We start from the raw sequence: 25,687 nt of genomic DNA on the forward strand, positions 1-25,687 counted from the left end.
GAGAGCGACTGACCGACTCTAATTCCCAGAGGGCAGAGCGGAAGTTGCGCCTGCGCACTCTCAGCGAGGGCGTGTGTGTCTGTGTGTCTGAGGGAGAGAGAGCGAGAGTGAGTGAGTGTGAGTGCGGGGTAGGGTGGTGGCCGTTACGTTCGGGGCAACGGCTACGGCTGTGAAGAAGTAAGAAGAGAAACAACGTCCGGCGCTTCCGCCTTCGCTAAGGAGGAGGAGGAGCTGGTAGCGAAAGGAAAGTGATTCGCTCTGGGCCTGGACTAGACCGAGACGGGCCGGTGGGGGTCTGGGCTATGAGCCTTTGAGGGTCGCTTGGGACGCGGAGCGAGACGCGAGAGCCGAGAGCTATGTCTCAGCCGCCGCCGCCGCCTCCGCTGCCGCCGCCGCCTCCTCCCCCCGAGGCTCCACAGACTCCGCCGCCTCTGGCGGCCGCGGCCGGGGCTGCTCCGGGAGGGCTCTCGAAGCGGCGAGACCGGAGAATCCTCTCCGGGAGCTGCCCGGATCCGAAGTGCCAGGCGCGTCTGTTCTTCCCGGCCTCCGGTTCTGTCAGCATCGAGTGTACGGAGTGCGGGCAGCGGCACGAGCAGCAACAGCTGCTGGGGGTGGAGGAGGTGACCGACCCGGACGTAGTGCTGCACAACCTACTGCGGAACGCGCTGCTCGGGGTGACGGGGGCACCCAAGAAGAACACGGAACTGGTGAAGGTGATGGGCCTTTCCAACTACCACTGCAAATTGTTGTCGCCCATATTAGCTCGGTATGGAATGGACAAACAGACAGGCCGGGCTAAGCTTCTCCGGGACATGAACCAGGGCGAGCTGTTCGATTGTGCTTTACTGGGTGACCGCGCCTTCCTCATCGAACCAGAGCATGTTAACACGGTGGGCTATGGCAAGGACCGCTCCGGAAGCCTTCTGTATTTGCATGACACTCTTGAAGACATCAAACGGGCCAATAAAAGTCAGGAATGCCTCATTCCAGTACATGTGGACGGGGATGGACATTGCCTGGTGCATGCTGTGTCCAGGGCTCTGGTAGGCCGGGAGCTCTTCTGGCATGCCTTGAGAGAGAATCTTAAACAGCACTTTCAGCAGCACCTGGCTCGATATCAAGCCCTGTTCCATGACTTCATTGATGCCGCTGAGTGGGAGGACATTATCAATGAGTGTGACCCTCTGTTCGTACCACCTGAAGGTGTTCCTTTGGGCCTGCGGAACATCCACATATTTGGTCTTGCCAATGTGTTACATCGCCCTATTATTCTGTTAGATTCTCTCAGTGGCATGAGAAGCTCCGGTGATTATTCAGCTACCTTTCTGCCAGGGCTCATTCCTGCAGAGAAGTGCACTGGGAGAGATGGTCATTTGAACAAACCAATCTGTATTGCATGGAGTAGCTCTGGTAGAAACCACTATATCCCCTTGGTAGGCATAAAAGGGGCTGCTTTGCCCAAACTGCCTATGAATTTGCTTCCTAAAGCATGGGGTGTGCCTCAGGACCTTATTAAAAAGTACATCAAACTTGAGGAGGATGGTGGTTGTGTTATTGGAGGAGACAGAAGTTTGCAAGATAAATACTTACTTAGGCTTGTTGCTGCTATGGAAGAAGTTTTTATGGACAAACACGGTATCCATCCTAGTTTGGTTGCTGATGTCCATCAGTATTTCTACAGGAGGACTGGAGTGATAGGAGTTCAGCCTGAAGAAGTCACAGCAGCTGCTAAGAAAGCAGTAATGGATAATCGCCTTCACAAGTGTTTGCTCTGTGGTGCCCTTTCTGAACTTCATGTTCCTCCAGAGTGGTTGGCTCCAGGAGGTAAACTGTATAACCTGGCAAAAAGTACTCATGGACAGCTGAGGCCTGACAAAAATTACAGCTTTCCCTTGAACAATTTGGTTTGCTCATATGATTCAGTGAAAGATGTTCTGGTACCAGACTACGGATTGAGTAACCTGACAGCTTGCAATTGGTGCCATGGCACATCTGTGCGAAGGGTCAGAGGAGATGGGTCTATTGTGTATTTGGATGGAGACAGAACTAATTCTAGATCCACTGGTGGCAAATGTGGTTGTGGATTCAAACATTTTTGGGATGGTAAAGAGTATGACAATCTACCAGAAGCTTTTCCTATTACTTTGGAATGGGGTGGAAGAGTGGTCAGAGAAACAGTTTATTGGTTCCAGTATGAAAGTAATTCATCTTTGAATAGTAATGTTTATGATGTTGCCATGAAACTCGTTACCAAGCACTTTCCAGGTGAATTTGGAAGTGAAATCCTAGTTCAGAAAGTTGTCCACACTATATTGCATCAAACTGCCAAAAAGAATCCTGATGATTATACTCCTGTAAATATAGATGGTGCTCATGCTCAGAGAGTTGGAGATGTGCAAGGACAAGAGCCAGAGTCACAGCTCCCAACTAAAATTATTATTACTGGACAGAAAACAAAAACTTTGCACAAGGAGGAGTTAAACATGAGTAAAACTGAAAGAACTATTCAACAGAATATTACAGAACAAGCTTCTGTAATGCAGAAACGGAAAACAGAGAAGTTAAAACAAGAACAAAAAGGCCAGTCTAGGACTGTTTCTCCCAGTACCATTCGTGATGGTCCATCTTCTGCACCTGTTACCCCTACCAAGGCTCCCTATTCACCAACAACTTCTAAGGAGAAGAAGATCAGAATAACAACTAACGATGGGCGACAGTCCATGGTTACACTTAAGTCTTCCACAACATTTTTTGAACTTCAGGAAAGCATAGCCAGAGAATTCAACATTCCTCCATATTTACAGTGTATTCGATATGGCTTTCCACCTAAAGAGTTAATGCCGCCCCAGGCAGGAATGGAAAAGGAGCCAGTTCCTTTGCAGCATGGTGACAGAATTACAATAGAGATTCTGAAAAGTAAAGCAGAAGGTTGTCAGTCTGCTGCATCACACTCAGCTCACACTGTGAAACAAGAAGAAATTGCTGTTACTGGTAAACTTTCATCTAAGGAACTTCAGGAGCAAGCTGACAAAGAAATGTACTCCTTGTGTCTTTTAGCAACATTAATGGGTAAGATTAATTTAATTCAGATGATATTTATTAACTTAATTATGAATATAATACATTTTCTCTGGGGAAAAAAATCTCTGGTTAACATAAAAATTATTTTCTTTAGTTTCTTGACAGTTAATGGATAGATGTTAATGTGATTCTGTATTGAGTAAATATTAGGAAAACATAACTGGAAAGTGAAACTAGTTTCTTAACTGGATTATTAGCTATAACTAACTCTCCACCCTCTCCCCCTCCAAAACAGACTTGTATCCATTTAAGCCTTTTCATTCACCCTATTCTCACACCTATTGGCTCATTTGTGCCTCCCCACCCTCTTTTCATGTATTTTTACAGTTTATTTTCCTGCATGTCATGTGATTTCAGGACTTCCTGTTTGATGAATTGCAGTTTCTGGTGTTTATGTTTTCACTGCACTCCCAGCTAATAGTCTCTCTCCTGTTTCCTGTTCTCCCTTTCCCAGTTCATCACATTCTTCTTATTTGTACATTAGAGTTTGTGTTTAAGTAATTGCTCAGTGACTTTTTGCCATCTATTGCAATGAAATAACATATATGAAACCTAGGAAATAAACGTGGTTTCTTAAGAAGTATTTCTTTTTAATAATTCAACATAAATAAAGGAAAATACATTGCTGGCCAGATATATACAGTTTTAGATGATTTGGGATATGATGCAGTGGTGCACTATTTATATTATTTTTATTTGCTTTATCTTTGTTTTTAAAACTGTTATTACTTTCTAAGACTTCAAGTAGAAGTAAAATTTAACATATTACATGTTAGAAGGACTTTATTTTTGCTGAGGTTAGAGCTTTTGATGAAAAAAGTGATGTGGGTTTTGATTGTGTTTTCTGAGATATCAGTAAATTGAGCCTTGACCTCCCAAAATGAAGCTTATTTATTCCTGACTTATTAAGATTGGGGACCTAGTAGTTAATAGGACATCTAAAAGCCCTGTACAAATTTATAACTTGATATTGCTGATTTTATTTTGACTGAAATAGTCATTGAATTGGGAGTTATATAAAAAAATGTACGAGGCACTTTATGTATTTCCATCAGAGTTTTTAAGTTGCTTAGAGACTGCGGGAAATAAAGGAAAGATTGTGTGATCTTTGGAGTCAGAAAGGCCTAGAATTTGAATCTTGGCTTCACTACTTATTAACTTCAGTGATTTCAAGCAAACTTCTTAACTCCCCAGTGCTCTAGTTGCCTCCTCTAATACAAAATAGCCCTTGTTGGTACACAGGGTAACAGTAAAGCATTCCTAGAACTCTGAAAATTAAAACAACATAGAATGGATAAAATTAGGCATGTGCAGAAGACACTTTAAAAAACTCAAAATTTTCCAGGTCAAAAACAGGAAACATGTTTTCCTCAGTAGAAAATGAACTCTTGAGGATGTGGCTCATATCTAACCTTCATGCTCAGTACCTGGTATAGGCCCATCAGGTAGTGGGCACTGTGAAATAGTTTTTTTGTTGATTGAATTAAATAAGTGATGTTAACTTGTTTAAAGAAAGGCTTAAATGGAAAGGGCAGAAATTCATGGTCAGCACAGAAGCTTGAAAAAGAAGTGAAAATCAGACTTTGGCGGTGATTATATACTGCTGTACAAAGGGAACAGGTAGATCATTGCCAGTTCATGAAAATTCTGGTAGGTAGAAGTATTTCTGTTGATGGGAAGTAATATTTGATCAACCCTTAATCATCACCTGGCTAAAAGATCTGTATTCCTTTATTGATTTCATATTCATCAAGCATCTATTCTGGTCACTTATTTAGGTTTCCTAATAAGAGTATTGATATACAGGTGAGAGTGCAGATGAGGAGTATGTTCACTCAGAAGGCTGTGTTCTCCATTGTAGATTAATAAATTGGCATGAGTAAGATTTTGATCAGTAGTTTAAAAGTCCGGTCAGCATGATAATTTACTTCATAATAAAAATTAGTAAAATATAATTCTGGTTTATAGTCACTTTCTGAGTTTGGTTCAAGGGTTCTGGACATGAATATTTGAATACTAGACTGCATTGCAATGAGTTACCAAGATAATGTTTTCCTTCTTCAGCTTCTACATTTGTGCTGCTACCCTATAAATCCACAAGTTCCTTAAAATATTTTAGTTCCACTCTCAAGTCAAAATTTAAGCATAAAAGAGTATTTTGGTAATTACAGTGGTAGCATTTGATAGACCCATCCTCTGCTGTAAAATATTAAGACAGTAACTGGTGTGTATTGACCTCTCTTTGTAATTTAGTTTTCTCCCTCTAATTCTCTTGTAGTTATATTTGAATAATGTCAAAGATAAATTCTTTTTTTAAAAAAAGGTATTCTTAACAAAAGTGTCAATTTCAGAAAAATAATATATACACAACTTTATGTAAAGAATGCTGGGGAACTATTGATTAGATTGCCAAGGGCTGGAAGATGACAGGGCTTATTTGGAAAATTGCAAATTTCAAAGTACAGAAATTACTTTGTGAATTACCACATACGAACTAAATGGCTGATAAATTAGTTTAGAAAATAACTCATCAAGATTTATGCTATTGAATATAACTGGCTCATTCTCATTTAGGTTCATGCTTAAATAGCACCTTTTTTTTTTTTTTAAAGATTTATTTATTAATGCGTACAAGAGGTGAGGTGCAGGCCTGAGGTGCAGGGGGTGAGAGGATTCACTAGTGACAGAGTGGGGAACAGAACAGACAGACTGACTGAAATACACTGCTGAGGGGAGCAGTGGGCAGACAGGAGAGGTCTGCTGAGCCATGTGGGTTGCTCCCTGGCCGGCAGGGGATCAAACTTGTGCTGCAGAGGCTGGGGATTGCTTCATAGTGCGGTGCTTATGCTTAACTACCCTTGCTCCATCAGGGAGGCCCTAAATATCACCACCTTATAGAGTAACTTTCTCCTTATCTAAGAACTTGAGAGACCTTTGCCAACCACTCGAAGAATGTTCCCTTTGCCTTCCTACTATCTTCATTCTGTTCGTTACCTCATAGCATCTGTTGCAAGTTTTCATTATCTTACTTGTTGGCTTACTTATTCATGTTCCTCCCCTGCGATTTTATAGGCTCTATGAAGGCAGAGCTGCTAGCCATTTTTATTCACTGATGAGTGCCCTTTCACCTGGTAAAGTATGTGGCACTTAGTACCTGTCAAGTAAATATTTTTTTAATGAATGAATGCAGACTGTTCCAGCAAAATGGATAGTCATCTTGTATGAACATAGATTGAGCTAGAGGTACAAAGGTGAAGGTGAACAAGACACAGTCCCTGTCTTTCATAAACCTAACCTGCAGGATCTCAACTTTAGGCATTCCATGCTTTTACAGTTTTCATCAATAGATCTCCAGTTTTCCTTTTTTTTTTTTTTTATAGAGGCATGTTTTTATTTATTTGTTTGTTTGCTTGGTTTTTTTTGTTTATACATGCACTGGGTACAGTCAGAAGCGCGGGAGGGTGAGAGAATTCACCAGAGCCAGAGCGGGGAGCAGAGCAGGCAGAAGGACCGAAGTACACTGCTGAGGGGAGCAGCGGGCGGCAGGAGAGGTCTGTGCGCCATGTGGGACCCTCCTCCGGTGGCTGGGGAGCAGCCGGGGATCGAACCGGCGCCGCAGAGGCCGAGGGCAGCTTCGCAACCCAGCGCTCAACCGCTGCACCACCGTGGAGGCCCTCCAGTTTTCCTTTCTTTACACACATCTCTATGTGATTGTTTTCCTTACATGGGCTCACTGCTAGCCAGGGAAGTGTTTTTCCTTTCCTTTGTTTTTAGAATATTTATTAAATAGAATTTGTATTTGTTTTTCATTTATATCTATAAGACAACTGCATCAGTCTTTTGCTGGTCACTTTGAAGCACATGATGACAGTTTTTTTTTTTTTTTTAAAGATTTATTTATGCATACACGAATTGAGGTATAGGCCAGAGGTGTGGGGGGTGAGAGGATTCACTAGAGACAGAGTGGGGAACATTACAGGCAGATTGACTGAAATACGCTCCTGAGGGGAGCAGCGGGCGAGTCAGGAGAGGTGTCCTGCACCTGTGGATTGCTCCCTGGGTGGGGATCGAACTCATGCTGCAGTGGCTGCGGACAGCTTCATAGGTTGCGTCTTAACTCCTTACGCCACCAGGGAGGCCCCACATGATGACAGTTTAAAATAAACTAGTCAGTTTGAATCACATGATAGTTTAAAATGAAATGACATTGTTATACCTGTAATAGTTCACATTTTAATCTGCTTTATCTAGAGCAATTAGAGCCTATTGAAATTTTTTTTTCCTGTATCATCATCTGTATTGTATGTGAGTAACTAACCCTATACTGTACAATATGTTGTTAAAGTTTCCTGTAGACTAGTTTTTTGTGGGTTTTCTTTTGTGATAGATATGCTAGATGGCACATCATCCCCCATAAATACTAGGCTCATTTCTCTTTTCTTAGTGTTGTATTTTTCTGAGTTTTTCAATTTTCTTTTTTCAAGAGATAAAGGCAGATTAATGAAAAACAGAATTTGGAGTTATTTTAATAGAGCTAGACTATTCATGATATTTAACCTGCTTCACTACAAAGGTTAGCAACCTTTCAGGGATCGAGGAACTTTTTTTATTTATGTATCTTTTATCTTCTTGAAAGAAGTATATAAATTTTTAATTTACATTTTAAAAGTGCACAATATTTTGTAATTTCATAGTACCATTTAATGTTGTAACTGCTTTAGGATGTTCCAGAATTACAGTTATGAATCAAGCAGTTTATGTTTTAGGTAATATTGGTTCTGGATATCATTATTGCATCTTGATTTTTTTTCTTCAAATGTTGAAATAGTTCCAAATCAAATAGTACTTATTGTATATTCTTACTGTTTTTTAAAAAATTATTTATTTACACAAGAGCTAGGGTACAGGCCAGAGGCATGGGGAGTGAGAGGATTCACCAGAGACAGAGTGGGGAACAGAACAGGCAGCCTGACCGAAAGCACTGCTGAGGGGAGCAGTGGGCAAGATAGGAGAGGTCTGCGGCGCCATGTGGGCATCTCCCTGGTTGCCAGGAATTGAACCAGCACTGCAGAGGCTGCGGACAGCTTCACAGCGGCACTCTTACCAGCTGCGCCACCAGGGTGGCCCTGTATATTCTTAGTTTTTACATACCATCTGATAGCCCTCATATTGATTTATGTATAGCATATTTCTAATGGGGGAGCAGTCATAAAGCTAAATTTAAAAAAGTGCATATAGATATTTGTTAAAATAAATACATAGGTTGTAAATGGTGATACTTAGAAGATTAAACATTGATTCTATTCCTTTCTACGCTCACGTACTTTGATATTTTATTTTCTCAATTTAAGTATGTATAAACTGTAATTCCCTGTGGCATTTGCATTCCACAGATAGAATATTAATGGATTGAGCTCTGTCCTTTTATACCATGTGTGTATGCACACATTTACAGTTGGGTTTGTGTAGGTGTATGTATATGATAAATATATTCTTTAATGTTTATGGTGAGACTAAAAGCTGTATGGCCCTGATGACACAAATGTATCTGGGCTTGATACATTTAAGGGACTTGAGTATAGAAGAGAAATGGGCATGTCTTTCTTAGAAATGCTATTGATAAGATAGATAACAATTTTTTGTGGGAGGACCCACAGGAAGGGTTCTTTCAGCTTGTTGAATACCTTTGGGTTTCTTTCTAATAGAAACAGTTCCATGTTCCTAGTTTAAATGTACATTTTTGTCAGTTTATTTTATGGTCATCGATACTTTGAGTTTAGAATTGATTTTAGGTATTTTTATGGCACTTTAAAAACACCTTTCACATAGATGATAAATTAAAAATTTACTCACTTTCATAAATTTCAAAGGTAGAGTGCGGGCCTTTTAAACTCACTTTTAAAAACCCCAGGTTTTTATTATTATTATTAAAAGTTATAAAAATAATAATAGTTTTAAAATTTCTCTTTTATTAAAGAGAAAAAAAATCAGATAAACTAAAAGAAAACCATTTTTGATACCATCTTTGACATAACTATTGTTTAATAGAATGGAAGACAGGAGAAAGGATTTGAAGAATGAGGAAGAAAAGGTGTGAAGAGAGCTTATCTATGATGATGATGGCATAGACTATTTGTACATACAATATAGATTTTTTAGTATTATTTTTATTTTTATTTTTTATTTTATTTTATTTTTTATAGAGGCATGTTTTATTTATTTGTTTGTTTGTTCATTTGTTTTGTTTATACATGCACTGGGTACAGTCAGAAGCGCGGGAGGGTGAGAGAATTCACCAGAGCCAGAGCAGGGAGCACAGCAGGCAGAAGGACCGAAGCACACTGCTGAGGGGAGCAGCGGGCGGCAGACCCTGCCCATGTGGGACCCTCCTCTGGTGGCCGGGGAGCAGCCGGGAATCGAACCGGCACTGCAGAGCCTGCGGGCAGCTTCGCAACCCAGCGCTCAACCGCTGCGCCACCGGGGAGGCCCATTATTTTTAAAGATTCATTTATTTATGCATACAGGAACTGGGGTGTAAGCCAGAGGTGTGGGGGGATGAGAGGATTCACCAGAGACAGAGTGGGGAGCAGAACAGGCACATCTACTGAAATACACTGCTGAGGGGAGCAACGCGTGAGGTGGGAGAGGTCTGCAGCACCATGTGGGTTGCTCCCTGGCTGGCCAGGGATCGAACTCATGCAGCAAGTGGCTGGCCACAGCTTGATAGCACTGTCTTTAACACCCTGTACCACCAGGGAGGCCCCTTTTAAAGAAGCAGTTGAATTATAAAGTAAAAAAAAAAAAAAAAAACTATGGATTAATATAATATTTGCTAGATGCTTTACCAAATGCCTCTTTTCTCTAAGAGCTTGTTTTCTAATGAAATGGTAAAAAAGTAATTGTTTCCCTTTGTTTTTGTTGTGATTTTGGTTTTTTAGTTTCATGAAAAGAGTACAGAAAGTACCAATAGTTATATAGGTATAACATCGAAACACAGTTATGCTGCTTCAATCAGGTTTGTTTCTGGACTGTTTTCAGACACCTTTTAAAAGGAAAAACCTCATTTATATTATTCATTCATGTACATTCAACGAATGCTAAGAGTGCAGCTTTCTATTGAGCACTGTGCCAGGCCCTGGGAATAGAAAGTCGGGTTGCAGACCTTTTCCTGAATCTGAGAAGCTTCTAGTCTAGAAGGGGAAACAAAAATAAACTAAATTAACCTGCAGTGTATTGAGAGCTATGGTATTCATATGCATAGGATCAGCAGTGGAAGCTACTAACTACCACTCTGAAGAATCCTAGAGGAAGTAACCCCTAAATTGAATTTTAAAGAATATAACAATTATTGACCTAGAGCAGTTTGATGTTGTTGCTTTGTAAAAATTAAGGCAGGGAATGGTGAGAAGTAGGAGAGGACAAGGACTTAATCTTAGTGTCTTATAGGCCATGAAAAAGGAGCTTGGACTTCAACTTATGATTTGGGGGATCTATTAGGGTTTATTGGGGATCTATTAGCTCAGGAGGCTGTGTGGAAGAGGGATTTGTGGAGAACAAGATCAGAGAGAAAACCAGTTTTAAGGCATTGGCAATAATTCTGGCAAGAGATGGGCCTGAATCATGGCAGTAGTAGAAGGGATGATGGGAAATGACCGGAGGACTTATAGGAGACTGAGTGGGACTTGTGCAAAATGTCAGTCCCTGCTTTCTTGCTTCTTACCAACAAACATGACTTCAGTGGAATTTCTTATATGGCAAAGGAAATACTTTTTTTTTAAAGATTTATTTATTTATGCATACAAGAGCTGGGGTACAGGCCAGAGATGCAGGGCGTGAGAGGATTCACCAAGACAAAGTAGGATAAAGAACAGGCAGATTGACTGCAATACACTGCTGAGGGGAGCAGCGGGCGAGACAGGAGAGGTCTGCTGAGCCATGTGTGTTGCTCCCTGGCCAGCCAGGGATCGAATTCGTGCTGCAGAGGCTGTGTATTGCTTCATAGTGCGGTGCTTAACCCTTGTGCCACCAGGGAGGCCTGGCAAAGGAAATAATTTGCCTGTTTTTTTCTCCCAACTAGTTGTTGATGCCATGGGTTCCTATAAGACTATGAATAGTTCTGTCAAATTTGTTGTAACACAGGTTGACCTCTAGTAGAGGTTTAGTAGCAGTGGAAGTATAACCGGAAAATACCGGGGTGGGCCTACCTGTTGCTGCCAGAAACCAACTGAACAGACACAGAAATTGAATTTCTATATATACGCTTTATTTTCAGAAAACCAGTGATCTGAGAGAGCGGGGGTATTTTACCTCAAAAACCCATTCTGACATCTCATCTCAAGCTGGTGTTTTTCTTTTCTTTCTTTCTTTTTTTTTTTTTAAGATTTTTATTTATTTATTTACACAAGAACCCAGGGCACAGACCAGATTCATAGGAGGGTGAGAGGATTCACCAGAGACAGAGTGGGGAACAGAACAGGCAGACTGATAGAAATACACTGCTGAGGGGAGCAGCAGGTGAGACAGGAGAGGTCTGCCGCACCATGTGGGACCCTTGCCACCCTGGATCGAACCAGCGCTGCAGACAGCTTCACAGTGCTGCACTCAACGCCTGCGCCACCAGGGGAGGCCCAAGCTGGTGTTTTTCTAATGAACTAAAGAGAATTATAGCCATAAGTGTACCCCCCACCACAACAGCCTATCACAGTTGGTGCTCTGGTCTTTGTCATGGCCCCAAAATTTGTCGTCACCTCCTCCTCATCTTGACTCCAGTAGATGCTGTTTTCTTGGGCTTGGGAAAAGGATCCTGTTTTCCTGATGGCATCAATGTCCAGCTCTATCTGATGGCATCACTGGGGCAGAACTTTCAGTCCAAAACAAGAGTTTCAGTTCAAAGAAAACAGATTTTTAATCACGTGGTGTTTGCATGTAGCCTATGTTGTGTAGATGGCAAATCCCTATGCTAGGTTTGGTGCCCTTTCCTTTCTCCCCAGCCCTTATCAGAGAGGGTATAAGCTTTGTATTGATACACAGTATTCAAACCCTGACTCTGCCACTTACCTGTTTGCTTTTGTTCTCTAAACTTGTTTCCTTGTCTGTGAAATAGGGCTTAGTTGTGTTGCTAAAATAAAACTATGTGAAGTATCCACTTAGCTGGGTGGACAGTAGAAGTTTAGATGGTACTTCTCCTTCTCTTAGAACAATAGAGCATGCATGCTCAATAGGACCATATTACTCTGAAAGGAGTAAAAATTGGTTTTGGGGACAGAGAGATAGGGAAAAAGTATTTAATCAACAAAGCTCAGATGCATATGAAACTATATCTGTTTTCAGATGTCATGGGAGAGACCTATTAGGAAAATAATGATTAAAAAGGATTGTTAGGGGGAGATAATGAAAACAAGGTTGATAATACTCCAATAGAGTTCTTTCTTCTTAAAGATTTTCTTAAATAAGGAATGTTTGGGTATGTAAAGTATTAAGAAATATCATTTTTCTTACTAATATTTATGTGGTCAGTTCAGGGGAGTTCATTGTTTTGGCACCTATAAATTTTTACCAAAAAAATCTAAATACTACCATGTAATTATTTGATATATTGTCCAAATAAGTGCGTTCCTACAGTATTTTATAAAATACTAATAAGTAACATTGATAGTAATTAAAAGGTTTTCACCGTGGAAATAATATCATAGTATTATGAAATGAAAGTTCAACAATCAGAACTTCTACCAGAGGTTATTTAACATTCTATTTTGTGACTCTTATTAATATTCAGAAATTAAAATCAAGCTTCTGTGTGTTCAACCTTAAATTTAGCCATACACTAGTAGTGCTGTCTCACTAGGGAATGAGGTGTTTTTGTGTAAGTAAATGTTTTGTTGACTGAAACAAGTGCCAAGACTTTTAAAATGTGTATACTTTAAATTGATACATTGAGCATAGCTTTATCCAATTGCCCTGCAAAGTTATATTCTTGTTTATGAATCTGGGGAAAGGTTAACGCTCTCAGAGATTGCATATTCACAACATCAGTATTCTCTATTCAAAGTTCAAATCCAACATTACGCTCTTCTGATAGGAAAGATGAAAGTTAACCTTTGTTAAAAATCAACTAAAGGGCCTCCCCTGGTGGCACAGCGGTTGAGCGCTGGGCTGCAAAGCTGCCCTCAGCCTCTGCAGTGCAGGTTCGATACCCGGCCACCAGAGAGGGTCCCACATGGCTCGCAGACCTCTCCTGCCATGCCTGCTGCTCCCCTCAGCAGTGTATTTTGTTAGTCTGCCTGTTCTGTTCCCAGCTCTCGCTCTGGTGAATCCTCTCACCCTCCCGCACTTTTGACTGTACCCAGTGCTTGTATAAATAAATAAATAAATCTTAAAAAAAAAATCAACTAATAAGTGTTCTGATTAAAAAAGTAGTGCATATGCAGTATCATATTAGAAAAAAATAAAAATGTTGGAGAAATTAAACAATCATATTCCACAAACCAGTGTTTCCTCCATTCTTTATTAACTTCTTAAATAGTGTTTATCAGTCTTAGCTTTATCTTTTTCAGCTTTTTACTGAAATAGGGATCAATAAGGTTGTTAAATGATACTTTTGAAAAAATGTTTTTGTGAAGTGTTGATTTGCCTGTTGATAAGTTTTGGACTTCAAAAGATTATTCTGAATCGCTCTCTTCAACAAGTCATTCCACCCCACCCACCCGCCCCCCAACCCCCAAATTTCTATTTTAAAAAGTTAAGTTTGAAACAACAAAATATATTTTCTTCAGTTTTTTTCTCAGTAGCTCCTTCCACTTCTTTTTGTTTTTAACTTACAGAATACATGTTATATCCTACTTTTTAAAAGTGAATATTTTTCTATAGAACCTTTTGTGTTTAGTCCAAGGTTGCAAACTATTTTTCTTTGAGCTGAATTGAGTCTTTAGGTATATTTTGGTTTATATGCCCAGTATAGACTCATGCGGTTGTTGTTTTTCTTTAACTTGGAATACTCTGTTGGGTTTTTAATTTAATTTTTTTTTTTTTTTTTTTTTTTTTTATAGAGGCATGCTTTATTTATTTGTTTGCTGGTTTGTTTGTTTGTTTTGTTTATACATGCACTGGGTACAGTCAGAAGCGCGGGAGGGTGAGAGAATTCACCAGAGCCAGAGCGGGGAGCAGAGCAGGCAGAAGGACCGAAGCACACTGCTGAGGGGAGCAGCGGGCGGCAGGAGAGGTCTGCACGCCATGTGGGACCCTCCTCTGGTGGCCGGGGAGCAGCCGGGGATCGAACCGGCGCCGCAGAGGCCGCGCGCAGTTTCGCAACCCAGCGCTCAACCGCTGCGCCACCGGGGAGGCCCTTTAATTTAATTTTTTTGACTCACGCAGCTTTAAAGAGTTTTTTTGAATTAGTTCCTACATTTTAAAATTGGAAGAATTTACGTTGAAAATTCAAATTTCTGCCATCACTTGAAAAACCATATGATTTTAAAAAATTGAACCTGCACCCTTCTGTGGTAAATTTGGCAGAAGCTGTCACCTCCTGATGGCTGATGCATTTTCTAGTGTGCCATAGTTCCATCATTCCCTATCATCTCCCTGTATATTTATTATACTGGGCTGCTTCACTCACTTAGATCTGCCATGCAATTTATATTCAAGGCTCATTCATATTAAATCAACCGAGCAAGCCAGGATTGAATTATTTTGTTTGTTGCTAATACTGTTTCTGTTTTTATCTTACAGGAGAAGATGTATGGTCTTATGCCAAGGGACTGCCTCATATGTTCCAGCAGGGAGGCGTATTCTATAACATTATGAAGAAAACCATGGGTATAGTTAATTTCTGGGTTTTTTCTTTTTCTTTTTTTAAAGATTTATTTATTTATGTATACAAGAGCTGAGGTACAGGCCAGGGGTGTGGGGGGTGAGAGGACTCACCAGAGACAGAGTGGGGAACAGAACAGGCATATTGACAGAAGTATATTGCTAGGGGAGCAGCGGGCGAGTGAGGAGAGGTCTGCTGCGCCATGTGAGTAGCTCCCTGGCAAGCTGGGGAATCAAACTTGTGCTGCAGAGACTGCGGACAGCTTCATAGGTTGTGTGTTAACCCCTGCGCCACCAGGGAGGCCTCTGGGTTTTTTCTTAAATAACATCTTTGCTTAAGCTACCGATATTATAAGATCAAGAAAGTTCAGATTGTATTTCCAGTGTTAATTTTAGGGATATATTCTTTGTTAGCAGAATATTTATAACATGATTGTCTTGAAATTGCTAACTATGTTTTCTGTTATGTTACTGAAAATCTCATCACTTTCTTTTTCCTGTTTGCTCATTTAAATTATGTATGTGACTATTAACATATGAAAGCAAATTTGATTATAATACTGGGAGTATCCCAGAAACAGCTGATAAAGTATTTTTGTTCTTATGTTTTAGCTATGATTATTAAATACCTTGATGCTTTCTGGATTTTAGGAGACAACCCATTTTACATTTAACCTCTGTTCACATTGTATGTGCATTATTTGTAGAGTTTTAAGATCTTAAGAGAATATATGTTAATATATGTGTTTGAACCTCACATTTTTTTGAGTAACTTGAGGTGAATGCTTTTTGCCTGAGTCTTTATCACTCTGGCTTATCTTGCATCTTCACTTAACTTGACTTCTGTAGACATTAAGTGCAACACCTCTATTTTATGGTTTTTAGCTCTTCCTTACACTTTTATTTCTTCTTAATCACCCTCCAACTTGGCTGTTGTAGAAATATTCAGACTTATATAAAAGTAACAAGAATAATATCATGAATTCCTACTTACCCACCTCCCAACTTTAACAATTATTAATACATTTCTATCCCCCTTCTCACCTGAACTATTTTGAAATAAATTCCAGACATAATATAATTTCATGGGTAAGAACTTCAATATGTATTTTTAAAAATAAGAACTCTTTTCTTTTTAAGAAATAACTATAACACCATTATCCCATTTAAAAATTATGAATATTGTAATTTTTAAGGGTCCCCAAATATCCAGTAAGTGTTTAAGTTTCTTTGACTTGTTTAATTTGAGTGTTTCAAAAATAGGGGTTGTTATATTTGAATTGAGGATCAGAAAATGACTGCCTCTCTTCTCTTCTCTCCTGCCCTTCCCTCCCCTCCTTTCTTTCCTTCTTTTTAAAACCAAGATTATTGGGCATAAATTGCATACAGTAAAATTTGCTGTTTCTAGTCACACAGGGATATGAATTTTCTCAAACACATACAGTCATGTAAACAAGTGTAAGCCCAGTCAAAATATAGAATGTCATTCAAAAAAGTTAGCTTGTGCCCCTTTGTAATTAATCCCTGACCCTTACTTTTAGGTCCTGGCAACCTCCGATTTGATTTCTGTCTATGTTTGCCCTTTTCATATCAAAATATAAATGGTATCATAGCCTTTTGTGTCTGGCTTTGATTTAACACAGGGCTTGGCAGACTACTGCCTGTGAGCCATATCCGGCCTGCTGTTTACTTATTGTCTGTGGCTGCCTTTGCACTATAATGGCAGAGTTGAATAGTTGTGACAGAGTCTGCAAAACCTAAAATATTTACCATGTTTCCCCTTTGCAGAAAAAAAAAATTGATTATTTTTGTTTTAGCATATGATTTTGAGATTCATGTCTCTTTGTATTAATAGTTCATTCATTTTATTACTGAGTAGTATTCAATTATATGGATGCATCACATTTTAAAGAACGCATACCAACTGAAGAACATTTGAGTTGTTTTAAGTTTTTATCTGCCATGAATAGGGCCACTATAAATATTTGTTTACAGGTCTTTGTATGGACATATGTTCTTACTTCCCTTTGGTTAATATATGGGAATAGGATTGCTGAGTCATGTGGTACTTACATATTTATAAAAAGTTTCCAAACCATTTTCTGAAGTGGCACTACCATTTTGTTTTCTTTGTAGCATTGTTTGAGTTCTAATTGCTCTGTGTTCACAGTGGTTGTATCAATTTTTGTTTTTAAAGCCACCCTGGTAGGTTTTTAGTACTACCTTATAAAGGGTTTTATTTGAATTTCCCTAATAAGTAATTTCCCTTAAGCATCTTTTTTTTATATGCTGTCTTTATCTTTATTCTTCCTTATTTTTAAAATGGTTTGAAAAAGATTTTTTTATCTTTTTGAGTTTTGAAAGTTCTTTATGTATACTGAGCACGCTTCATTTATTTATCAAATAAGAGTTTACAAAATATTTTCTTCTAGTTTGTAACTTGTCTTTCTATACCTATAAGCACTGTCAAAAATCAGTTGTCAGTTGTGCATTTGAAAAGGGTGAATATATGCAAAATAAACACAAGTAATTTTTTAAAAATCAATTGACCATATATATGTAGGTCTGTTTCTACAATTTCTTTTCTGTTTTGTTGGTCTGTAGATCTCTCACCAGTACCACAGTCTTAATTATAATACCTTTATAATCTTGAAATCAGTTAGTATGAGCCCTCTATCTCCATACTTTTTTTTTTTAAGATTTATTTATTTATGCATATAAGAACTGAAGTACAGGCCAGAGGTGCAGGGGGTTGAGAGGATTCACCAGAGACAGAGTGGGGAGCAGAACAGGCAGACTGATGAAATACACTGCTGAGGGGAGCAGCGGGCAGACAGGAGAGGTCTGCTGTGCCGTGTGGGTAGCTCGCTAGCAAGCTGGGGATCGAACTCATGCTGCAGAAACGGTGGATAGCTTCACAGTGCTGTGTTTAACCCCTTGCACCATCAGGGAGGCCCTATCTCCATTCTTTCTGAAAATTGTTTTGAATATTTTAGATAAATTTCTTATATAAATTTTAGAATCAGCTTGTCAATGTCTACCAAAAAAGTCTGGGACTTCTATTGTGATTGTGTTGAACATATAAATATAATTGAGGATAGGTAATATCTTGGCAACGTTGAGTCTACTGATTTATGAAAATGTCTTTCTATTTAATTTCATCAAAATGAAAAACATATTAGCATACAATTCTTGCACCTACTTTGTTAGATTTATACTAAATATTTCATGTTTGGAGGATGCCATTGTAAAAGATAATTATAAAAAATTTCAATATTCTGTTGTTCAGAATATTGTTGGAAGCAAGATTAGATTTTATGAGTTGACCTTGTGTCCTGTGGCCTTCTAAACTCTTATATTCTAGTACCTTTTTAGCAGATACTCCTGGATTTTCTATGTAGATCATCATGTCTTTTGCAAATAAAAGACTTTTATTTTTTCCCTTTCAATCTGTATTTTGTTTCTTTCTCTTGTCTTAGTGCACCATTCAGTGGTGATTGGGAGTGGCGAGGGTGAACGTCTTTGCCTAGTTCTTGATCTTAGGGGGAGAGAGCATTTCTGTAGATTTTTCAAAAATGCCATTTATCAGGTTGAGGACATTCCCTTCTGTCCTAACTTAGTTTACTGAAAGTTTATATTCTGAATGGATGTTGTATTTTGTCAGTTCTTTTCATACATCTAGTTTCATGATTTTATGGCTTTTCTCTTTAGTTTGTTGATAAGGTGAATTGCATTAATTTTTAAATTTTGAACCACCTTGCATGCTAATATTTTGTTAAGTGTCTTTGTGACCATGTTCATGAAGGTTAATGATATGTAGTTTTCTTGGAATGACTTTAATCAGGGAAATGTTGATTTATAAAATAGAGTTGGGAAATACTCATTTTCTGTTTTCTGTTAGATTTTGTGATAGTTTTTATATTCTTAAATGTTTGCTAGAATTCATCAAAGAAGCCATCTGTGCTCGAGGTTTTCTATGTTGGACAGCTTTTAGGTAAAAATTTAATTTCTTTAATAGTGTTCTTAAGTTTATCTCTTTCTTGAATAAGCTTATTAGTTTGTCTTTCAAGAAATCTGTCAATTTAGTCCAAGTTATAATTTTATTGGCATAAAATTATTTGCTGTAGTACTCCCTTACTGTCCTTTTAATATCTGTGAGGTCTAGAGCTCTTTCTGATATTGGCAATTTATGCCTCTCTTATTTTGCCAACCAGTCCAAAGCTAACGGTTTAGCAATTTTATTTATGTTTCAAACTAACAGCTTTTAGTTTCAGAGGTTTTTACTGTTATTTTTCTGATTATCACTTTCACTTTTGTTCTTTTTTTTTTTTTCTTTCTAATGCTTGTCTTGGGTTTAAATTGTACCTTCTAGTTTCTTCAAGTAGGCAGACACTTAAGATTATTAATTATAAATTTTTGTTTTCTAATAAGGCATTTAAAGTTATAAATTTCTTTCTGAGCATCCTCCCCTTTGGTTTTTGTTTCTTCTTAGCTTTTCTTCTTTCACTTCATTCTATTTCTGAGCTGTAGTAATACTAATTGATGGTTTGTAAATGTTAGTGTGTAATTAGGATCGATTATGAGGATCCCAATCATTTAGGAAGTATGTACTTGCATGCAACTGAAGATAACCTCCTTCAGAGTATGTGTGTAATGTAAGTGTGGTTCTCTTGATTATTTTCTGTTAGTTTTATATTTTGAATTGTTTTTCACATGTTAGCTGTGACATTAATTCAACAGGAGAAAGAATTTTTCAACAAATGGTGCTAGGAAAACTGGATATCAACATGCAGAAGAATGAAGTTTGAGCTCTGCCTCACACTAAATACAAAATTAACTCAATACATATATCAAAAACCTAAGTATAAGGGCTAAAAGCTAGAAAACTCTTAGAAGAAAACAAAGGCATACACTGTTTGACTTTGGATTAGGCAAAACCTTTTTTGGACATGACACCAAAAGTACAAGTAACAAAAGAAAAAAGTAGATGACTAAAAAGCAAACTTTTATGCTGCAAAGGATACCAAAACAGAGTGAAAGACAACCACAAAATGGAGAAAAATTTTACAAATTACATATATCTGGTAATAGATTTGTATGTAGAATATAAAGAATTCAGCAATGAAAAGGCAAATAATCTAATTAAAAATAGGCAGAGGATCGGATAGGTATTTCTTCAAAGAAAATATATAAATGGCCAATAAGCATATGAACCAATATTCAACATCATTAACCATGAGGGAACTACACATCAAAACCACAGTGAAATAGTACTTCATACTCACCAGGTTAACTATAATCAAAAAGACAGAATGATTGTTGGCAAGACTGTAGAAATATTAGAACTATCATATACTGCTTGTAGGAATGTAAAATAGCACAACCAATTGGGAAAACAGTCTCGCAGTTTGTGAAAATATTTAACATAGAGTTACTTTACCAACCAGCAATTCCACTCTTAGGTATTTACCCAAGAGAAATGAGAACATGAACACATACAACTTGTACACAAATGCTGCAGCATTAGTATAACAGTCAAAAGTGAACAGCAACACAAATATCCATCAGCTGATGACTGGATAAGTAAGATGAGGTGTATTCATAAAATGGAATGTTATTTAGCAATAAAAAGAAATGAAGTACTGATACATGCTCCATCCTGGATAAACCTTGAAAAGACGCTCCATAAAAGAAGGCAGTCACAACAGCCATATTTTGGATTAATCCATTAACATGACGTGTCACAGAATTGGCCTGCCTAGAAACACAGAGAGTAAATCATTGGGTGAGGGGAGAGAAAATGAAAGTGTCTGCCAATTGATCAGGGTTTCTTTTGGGAGTGTTGAAAATGTTCTTAAATCGATTGTGGTGATGGTTTCATAATCTTGAATATACTAAAAACAATTCAGCTTTATTTAAAATGGGTGACTTGTATTTGAATTATATATAAAAAGACATCGTCATTATTAGGAGGCAATTTAGAGTTATGGAGAAAGAATATCTGGGATGATAACTTCTAAGTCTCAGTTTCTTTATTTAACTGCTGTGCCAATAGGGAGGCCCCAGGAAGTTGTATTTTTCTGACAATGACAATTCCAGGGTTGTGAGGATCAAATGAAATCATGCATATAAAGCAGTTAGCAAAGGGCATCTGGTCCCCAATAAATACTTAGCTGATAGGGCCTCCAGGCCTCCCTGGGGGTGCAAGGGGTTAAGAACAGCACTATGAAGCAATCTGCAGCCTCTGCAGCATGAATTTGATCCCCGGCCGGCCAGGGAGTAACCCACATGGCAAAGCAGACCTCTCCTATCTCACCCACTGCTCCCCTCAGCAGTGTGTTTCAGTCAGCCTGCCTGTTCTGTTCCCTACTCTGTCTCTGGTGAATCCTCTCAACCCCTTGCACCTCTGGCCTGTACCCCCAGTTCTTGTATGCATAAATTAAATAAATACTTAAATAAATTAAAAAAATAAAAAATACTTAGCTGATACTTATTATTAGAACTGCAGCTGTTGCAGAAGTTTTTATAATTCTTTTGCTATAATAGCCTTTTGAGATGGGTCATTGTCAGAAAGTTACTTTGCCTTTCAAAATACAACTTCTTTGGGGCCTCCCTAGTGGCAAAGGGGTTAAAGTCTCAGTGCTATCATGCTGTCATCAGCCATTATGGCATTAGTTTGATCCCAGGCCAGGAAACTAACCCACAGGGTGCAGCAGACCTCTCTTGTCTCGCCCACTGCTCCCTTCAGCAGTGTATTTCAGTAGATTTGCCTGTTCTGCTCCCACCTGCCTCTGGTGAATCCTCTCACCCCCGCACACTTAGTCTACACCCCAGTTCTTGTATGCATAAATGAATTTTTAAAAAGCTTTAAAAAGCAACAAAAATACAACTTCTTTGAATACTTGTAAAATTATCATTTCTTTTAGGGACAGATTTGTGTGACAATTTATTGTTAGTATCATGTGGTCAGAGAATCAAAGTGTATCAAGTCCTCCTCATCCCCAACCCTACACCGATACCTTTCAAAAATTAGAAGGAACATGCTTCTCTTTATTCAAATCTACCCAAACAGATAGATGGTTATATATACATTTGAACAGAAATATTGTCTGATAAACTATTAATATTCCTATTCATAATATTTGGAGAGATTTTAAAGTTAATTGGCTTACAGACATAAATGACAAATTTAGTTTTAACACTTAGAGATCCTTTAACATTATAGTGTTAGGTTTTGCTTGTGTTTGAACTTTATAAAAATGAAATTATGCTGTATACTTTGTGACTTGCTTCTTTTGTGGAACTCTTTTTTAGATCTATTCATGTTGATGGGTTCAACTATAGTTCATTTGTTTTCACTGCTGCATAGTATTTTATTGTATTAACACAATTCATCTTTTGTTCTGATAAATTTTTGGGTAGTTTCTGGTTTTTTGATCAAAGGAAGAATGTAGCTCTATTAGTATATTTGTCTTTTGGTGTGTATGTGTAATGAATTGTTGATAGGTGATAAAGAATTTTTTTAAATATTTATATATTTTTTTCATCATTGTTCATTTTTGTACAATGTTTGCTTTCTCCTCTCAGGTGTAGCCCCTTGTGCTCTTCCCTTCCCTGTTTGATCCCCCTCCCCTGCAAAATGTCTCTGATTTATAGTTGCCTGCTAGGTTTTTTTGTTTCTATTTTTCCCTGATCCCCTTATTTAGTCCCCTCTATATTCTTCCTATAAGTGAAACCATCCGATATTTTTCTTTTTCCTTTCTGAGTTATTTCACTAAGCATAATCTCTTCTAGCTCCATCCATGTGATAATAGAGAAATTTTTAAGTACCTTGCTTCTCAAAATTCTGGGGATTTATAAAACCTAAGTAATTGTGCTTAAAGGAAGTACAACACTTAAATTATTTGCATTGATTTTTAAAATATATTTTTAAAGTTTTATTTAATAATGTGAAAAGTTTCAGAAGTATTAAAAGTATTGAAAATCACCTATAATTTAAAAATATTTGTCATATATAACAAGTTTTTGACATAATTATAGCACTTAAATTTGCTTCCAACTATTTTATCATCATACACATTTTACTGTACATATAAGGCATAAGTTTCTTGTTTATATCAGTATCAATTGTGGCATATTCCTTCTATCAAGTAGATAGATCATAATTTTTTTAAAGATTGATTTATGTATGCATACAAAAACTGGGGTACAGGCCAGAGGTGTGGGGGGGGTGAGAGGATTCTCCAGAGACAGAGTGGGGAGCAGAACAGGCAGACTGACTGAAATACACTGCTGAGGGGAGCAGCGGGCGAGTCAGGAGAGCTCTGCTGCACCTGGCCAGGGATCGAACTCATGCTGCAGTGGCTGTGGATAGCTTCATAGGTTGCGTCTCAACCCCTTGTGCCACCAGGGAGGCCCAGATCATAATTTTTTTAACCATTCACTTCCTATTGGAAGCTTAGATTATTTCCAGTATTTTGCTCTAAATAATACTATGATGAACTTGTGTGGGACTATGAGTCCCTCCAGGGATAGCCAAGGGGAAACATCACAGTAGCAGCTTGGAAACAGTTGCAAAACTCTTTTTATCTAATAGAGGAATTAAAACTATTGACTGCCTGATTTATTTTAGTCACTCTGGTGTGTGCTTTTCTCATTTACTCCACAAATAATGGAGTGAAATGAATAGCATATACTTATTCACTGTATTATAATGACTCTTTGTATGTTTCCTAATGCCTACAAAGCATTCCAGAGTTCACTCATCATTCATCACCCCTGAGTTTCTGTAGTACTTACTAACATTATCATGCATTTCTAACTAGTTTGCTTCTGCTTTTATATTTTGTGAAAACATCCATTATGCACTTTATGCTATTAAAGTTATTAAAAGTACTCTAATTCATTGTGCTTTTAGTATAGGAAATCTATGGTTTCTTAAATTTGAAGATCTTTTTATTCACATACATGTATTTAGAGTATATTCACAAATTTAAAATGTAAGAATATTGGATAGTTTAAAACATACACTCAACTTTGATTTCCAGAGTGGAACAAGTATAGACTTTTGGAATACCACACAGTGAAATCAAATTCCCTATCTAGAAAATAAAGAGAAGCTTGCTTTTCAGTTCTTATACTCTACTGCTATGGTAGTTGATTATGAGCAGTAACTTGCTGTGGACCATTTGAGGAACATCCATAATTCAGGTCTACTTTAAATGGTTTTAGCCTACTGGAGAGGAGAAGAGTGCTGACTTGAAATACAGCTATTTCAAGAAATTGAATGGAATAATGCTCTTTTTAATTTACTGTGACCAATTGTCAATTCTGGCAGTTATACTGAAGTCACAGTGTATTAATCTTAGCTTTCCTAAATGTGCCCTCATAGTGCTACATTAACTATGAAGTATTTTATTTTGAAAGGATTTTTTTTTAAATATTTATGAAAAAAGATACACCAAACCACACTGAAAAAACAACTTTCATTGTTGTGTTCTATAATTCAATAGAATTACTTATGACTTTTAATTCAACACACTGTGCAACACTTTTCCATTACAGGTATTTTTGCTAAGTTTATCCTTAAGAGTTTTATTAACTAAAGTATATTTTCTTATTGCTTTACATTGTGTTTTCCTTCTGGTTCTCAGAAGGGTTTTTCAAGCCCTTTCCTTATTTTGTAATAGGCAAATGACATATTTCTAAAAACATTTCCTGGGAAACTAATTTAAGAACTATGTTGATGTTTCTTTTTTGTAGTATTAATAAAATTCTATTAGTAAATATAATTAATTTTCTAGTTAATTTTGTTTTGAAAGCTGTTATTTATAAATTGCTATTGAAAATTAACTATTTCAACAATAACTGTCTTATCATACTTGTAAAGTAAGATTTTAATGTTAAATATCCTTTTCTTTCTCTAGGTATGGCTGATGGCAAGCATTGTACTTTTCCACATCTACCTGGCAAAACATTTGTCTATAATGCTTCTGAAGATAGACTGGAGTTGTGTGTGGATGCTGCAGGACATTTCCCCATTGGTCCTGATGTTGAAGATTTAGTTAAAGAGGCTGTAAGTCAGGTTCGAGCAGAGGCTACTACAAGAAGTAGGGAATCAAGTCCCTCACATGGGCTGTTAAAACTAGGTAGCGGTGGAGTAGTGAAAAAGAAATCTGAGCAGCTTCATAATGTAACTGCCTTTCAGGGAAAGGGGCATTCTTTAGGAACTGCATCCAGTAGCCCACATCTTGATCCAAGAGCTAGGGAAACTTCTGTTGTAAGAAAGCATAACACAGGGACAGATTTTAGTAATAGTTCCATTAAAACAGAGCCTTCTGTATTCACAACTGCTCCTAGTAACAGTGAGCTTATTCGAATAGCTCCTGGAGTAGTAACAATGAGAGACAGTAGGCAGCTTGATCCTGATTTGGTTGAGGCACAGAGAAAAAAATTGCAGGAAATGGTTTCTTCTATTCAGGCTTCAATGGACAAGCATTTGCGGGATCAAAGTACAGAGCAGTCACCATCTGATCTTCCTCAAAGAAAAGTAGAAGTTGTGAGTTCTTCTGTGAAGTCTGGAAGTCTTCAGACTGGTTTACCTGAATCTTTTTCTTTAACTGGTGGCACTGAAAATTTGAATACAGAAACAACTGATAGCTGTGTGGCAGAGGCACTAGGAGCAGCATTTGCCACAAGGTCAAAAGCACACAAGGGAAATTCAGTGGAGGAGCCTGAAGAGATGGATAGTCAAGATGCTGAGATGACAAACACAACCGAGCCAATGGATCACTCTTGA

General features: G+C 38.0%; 1 protein-coding gene across 1 annotated transcript; it reads left to right on the forward strand.

Moving 5' to 3' along the window:
• Window positions 1-356: 356 nt before the first annotated feature.
• Window positions 357-25,687, forward strand: VCPIP1 (valosin containing protein interacting protein 1; the record flags this gene model as incomplete). The annotated part of the gene is made up of 3 exons (XM_084230144.1): window positions 357-3,069; window positions 14,809-14,895; window positions 24,816-25,687. The coding sequence occupies 3 exons, from the start codon at window positions 357-359 to the stop codon at window positions 25,685-25,687; spliced, it is 3,672 nt and encodes a 1,223-aa protein (XP_084086270.1).

Source organism: Talpa europaea (assembly GCF_964194135.1).
Source record: "Talpa europaea genome assembly, chromosome: 3".
Lineage (NCBI taxonomy): Eukaryota > Metazoa > Chordata > Mammalia > Eulipotyphla > Talpidae > Talpa > Talpa europaea.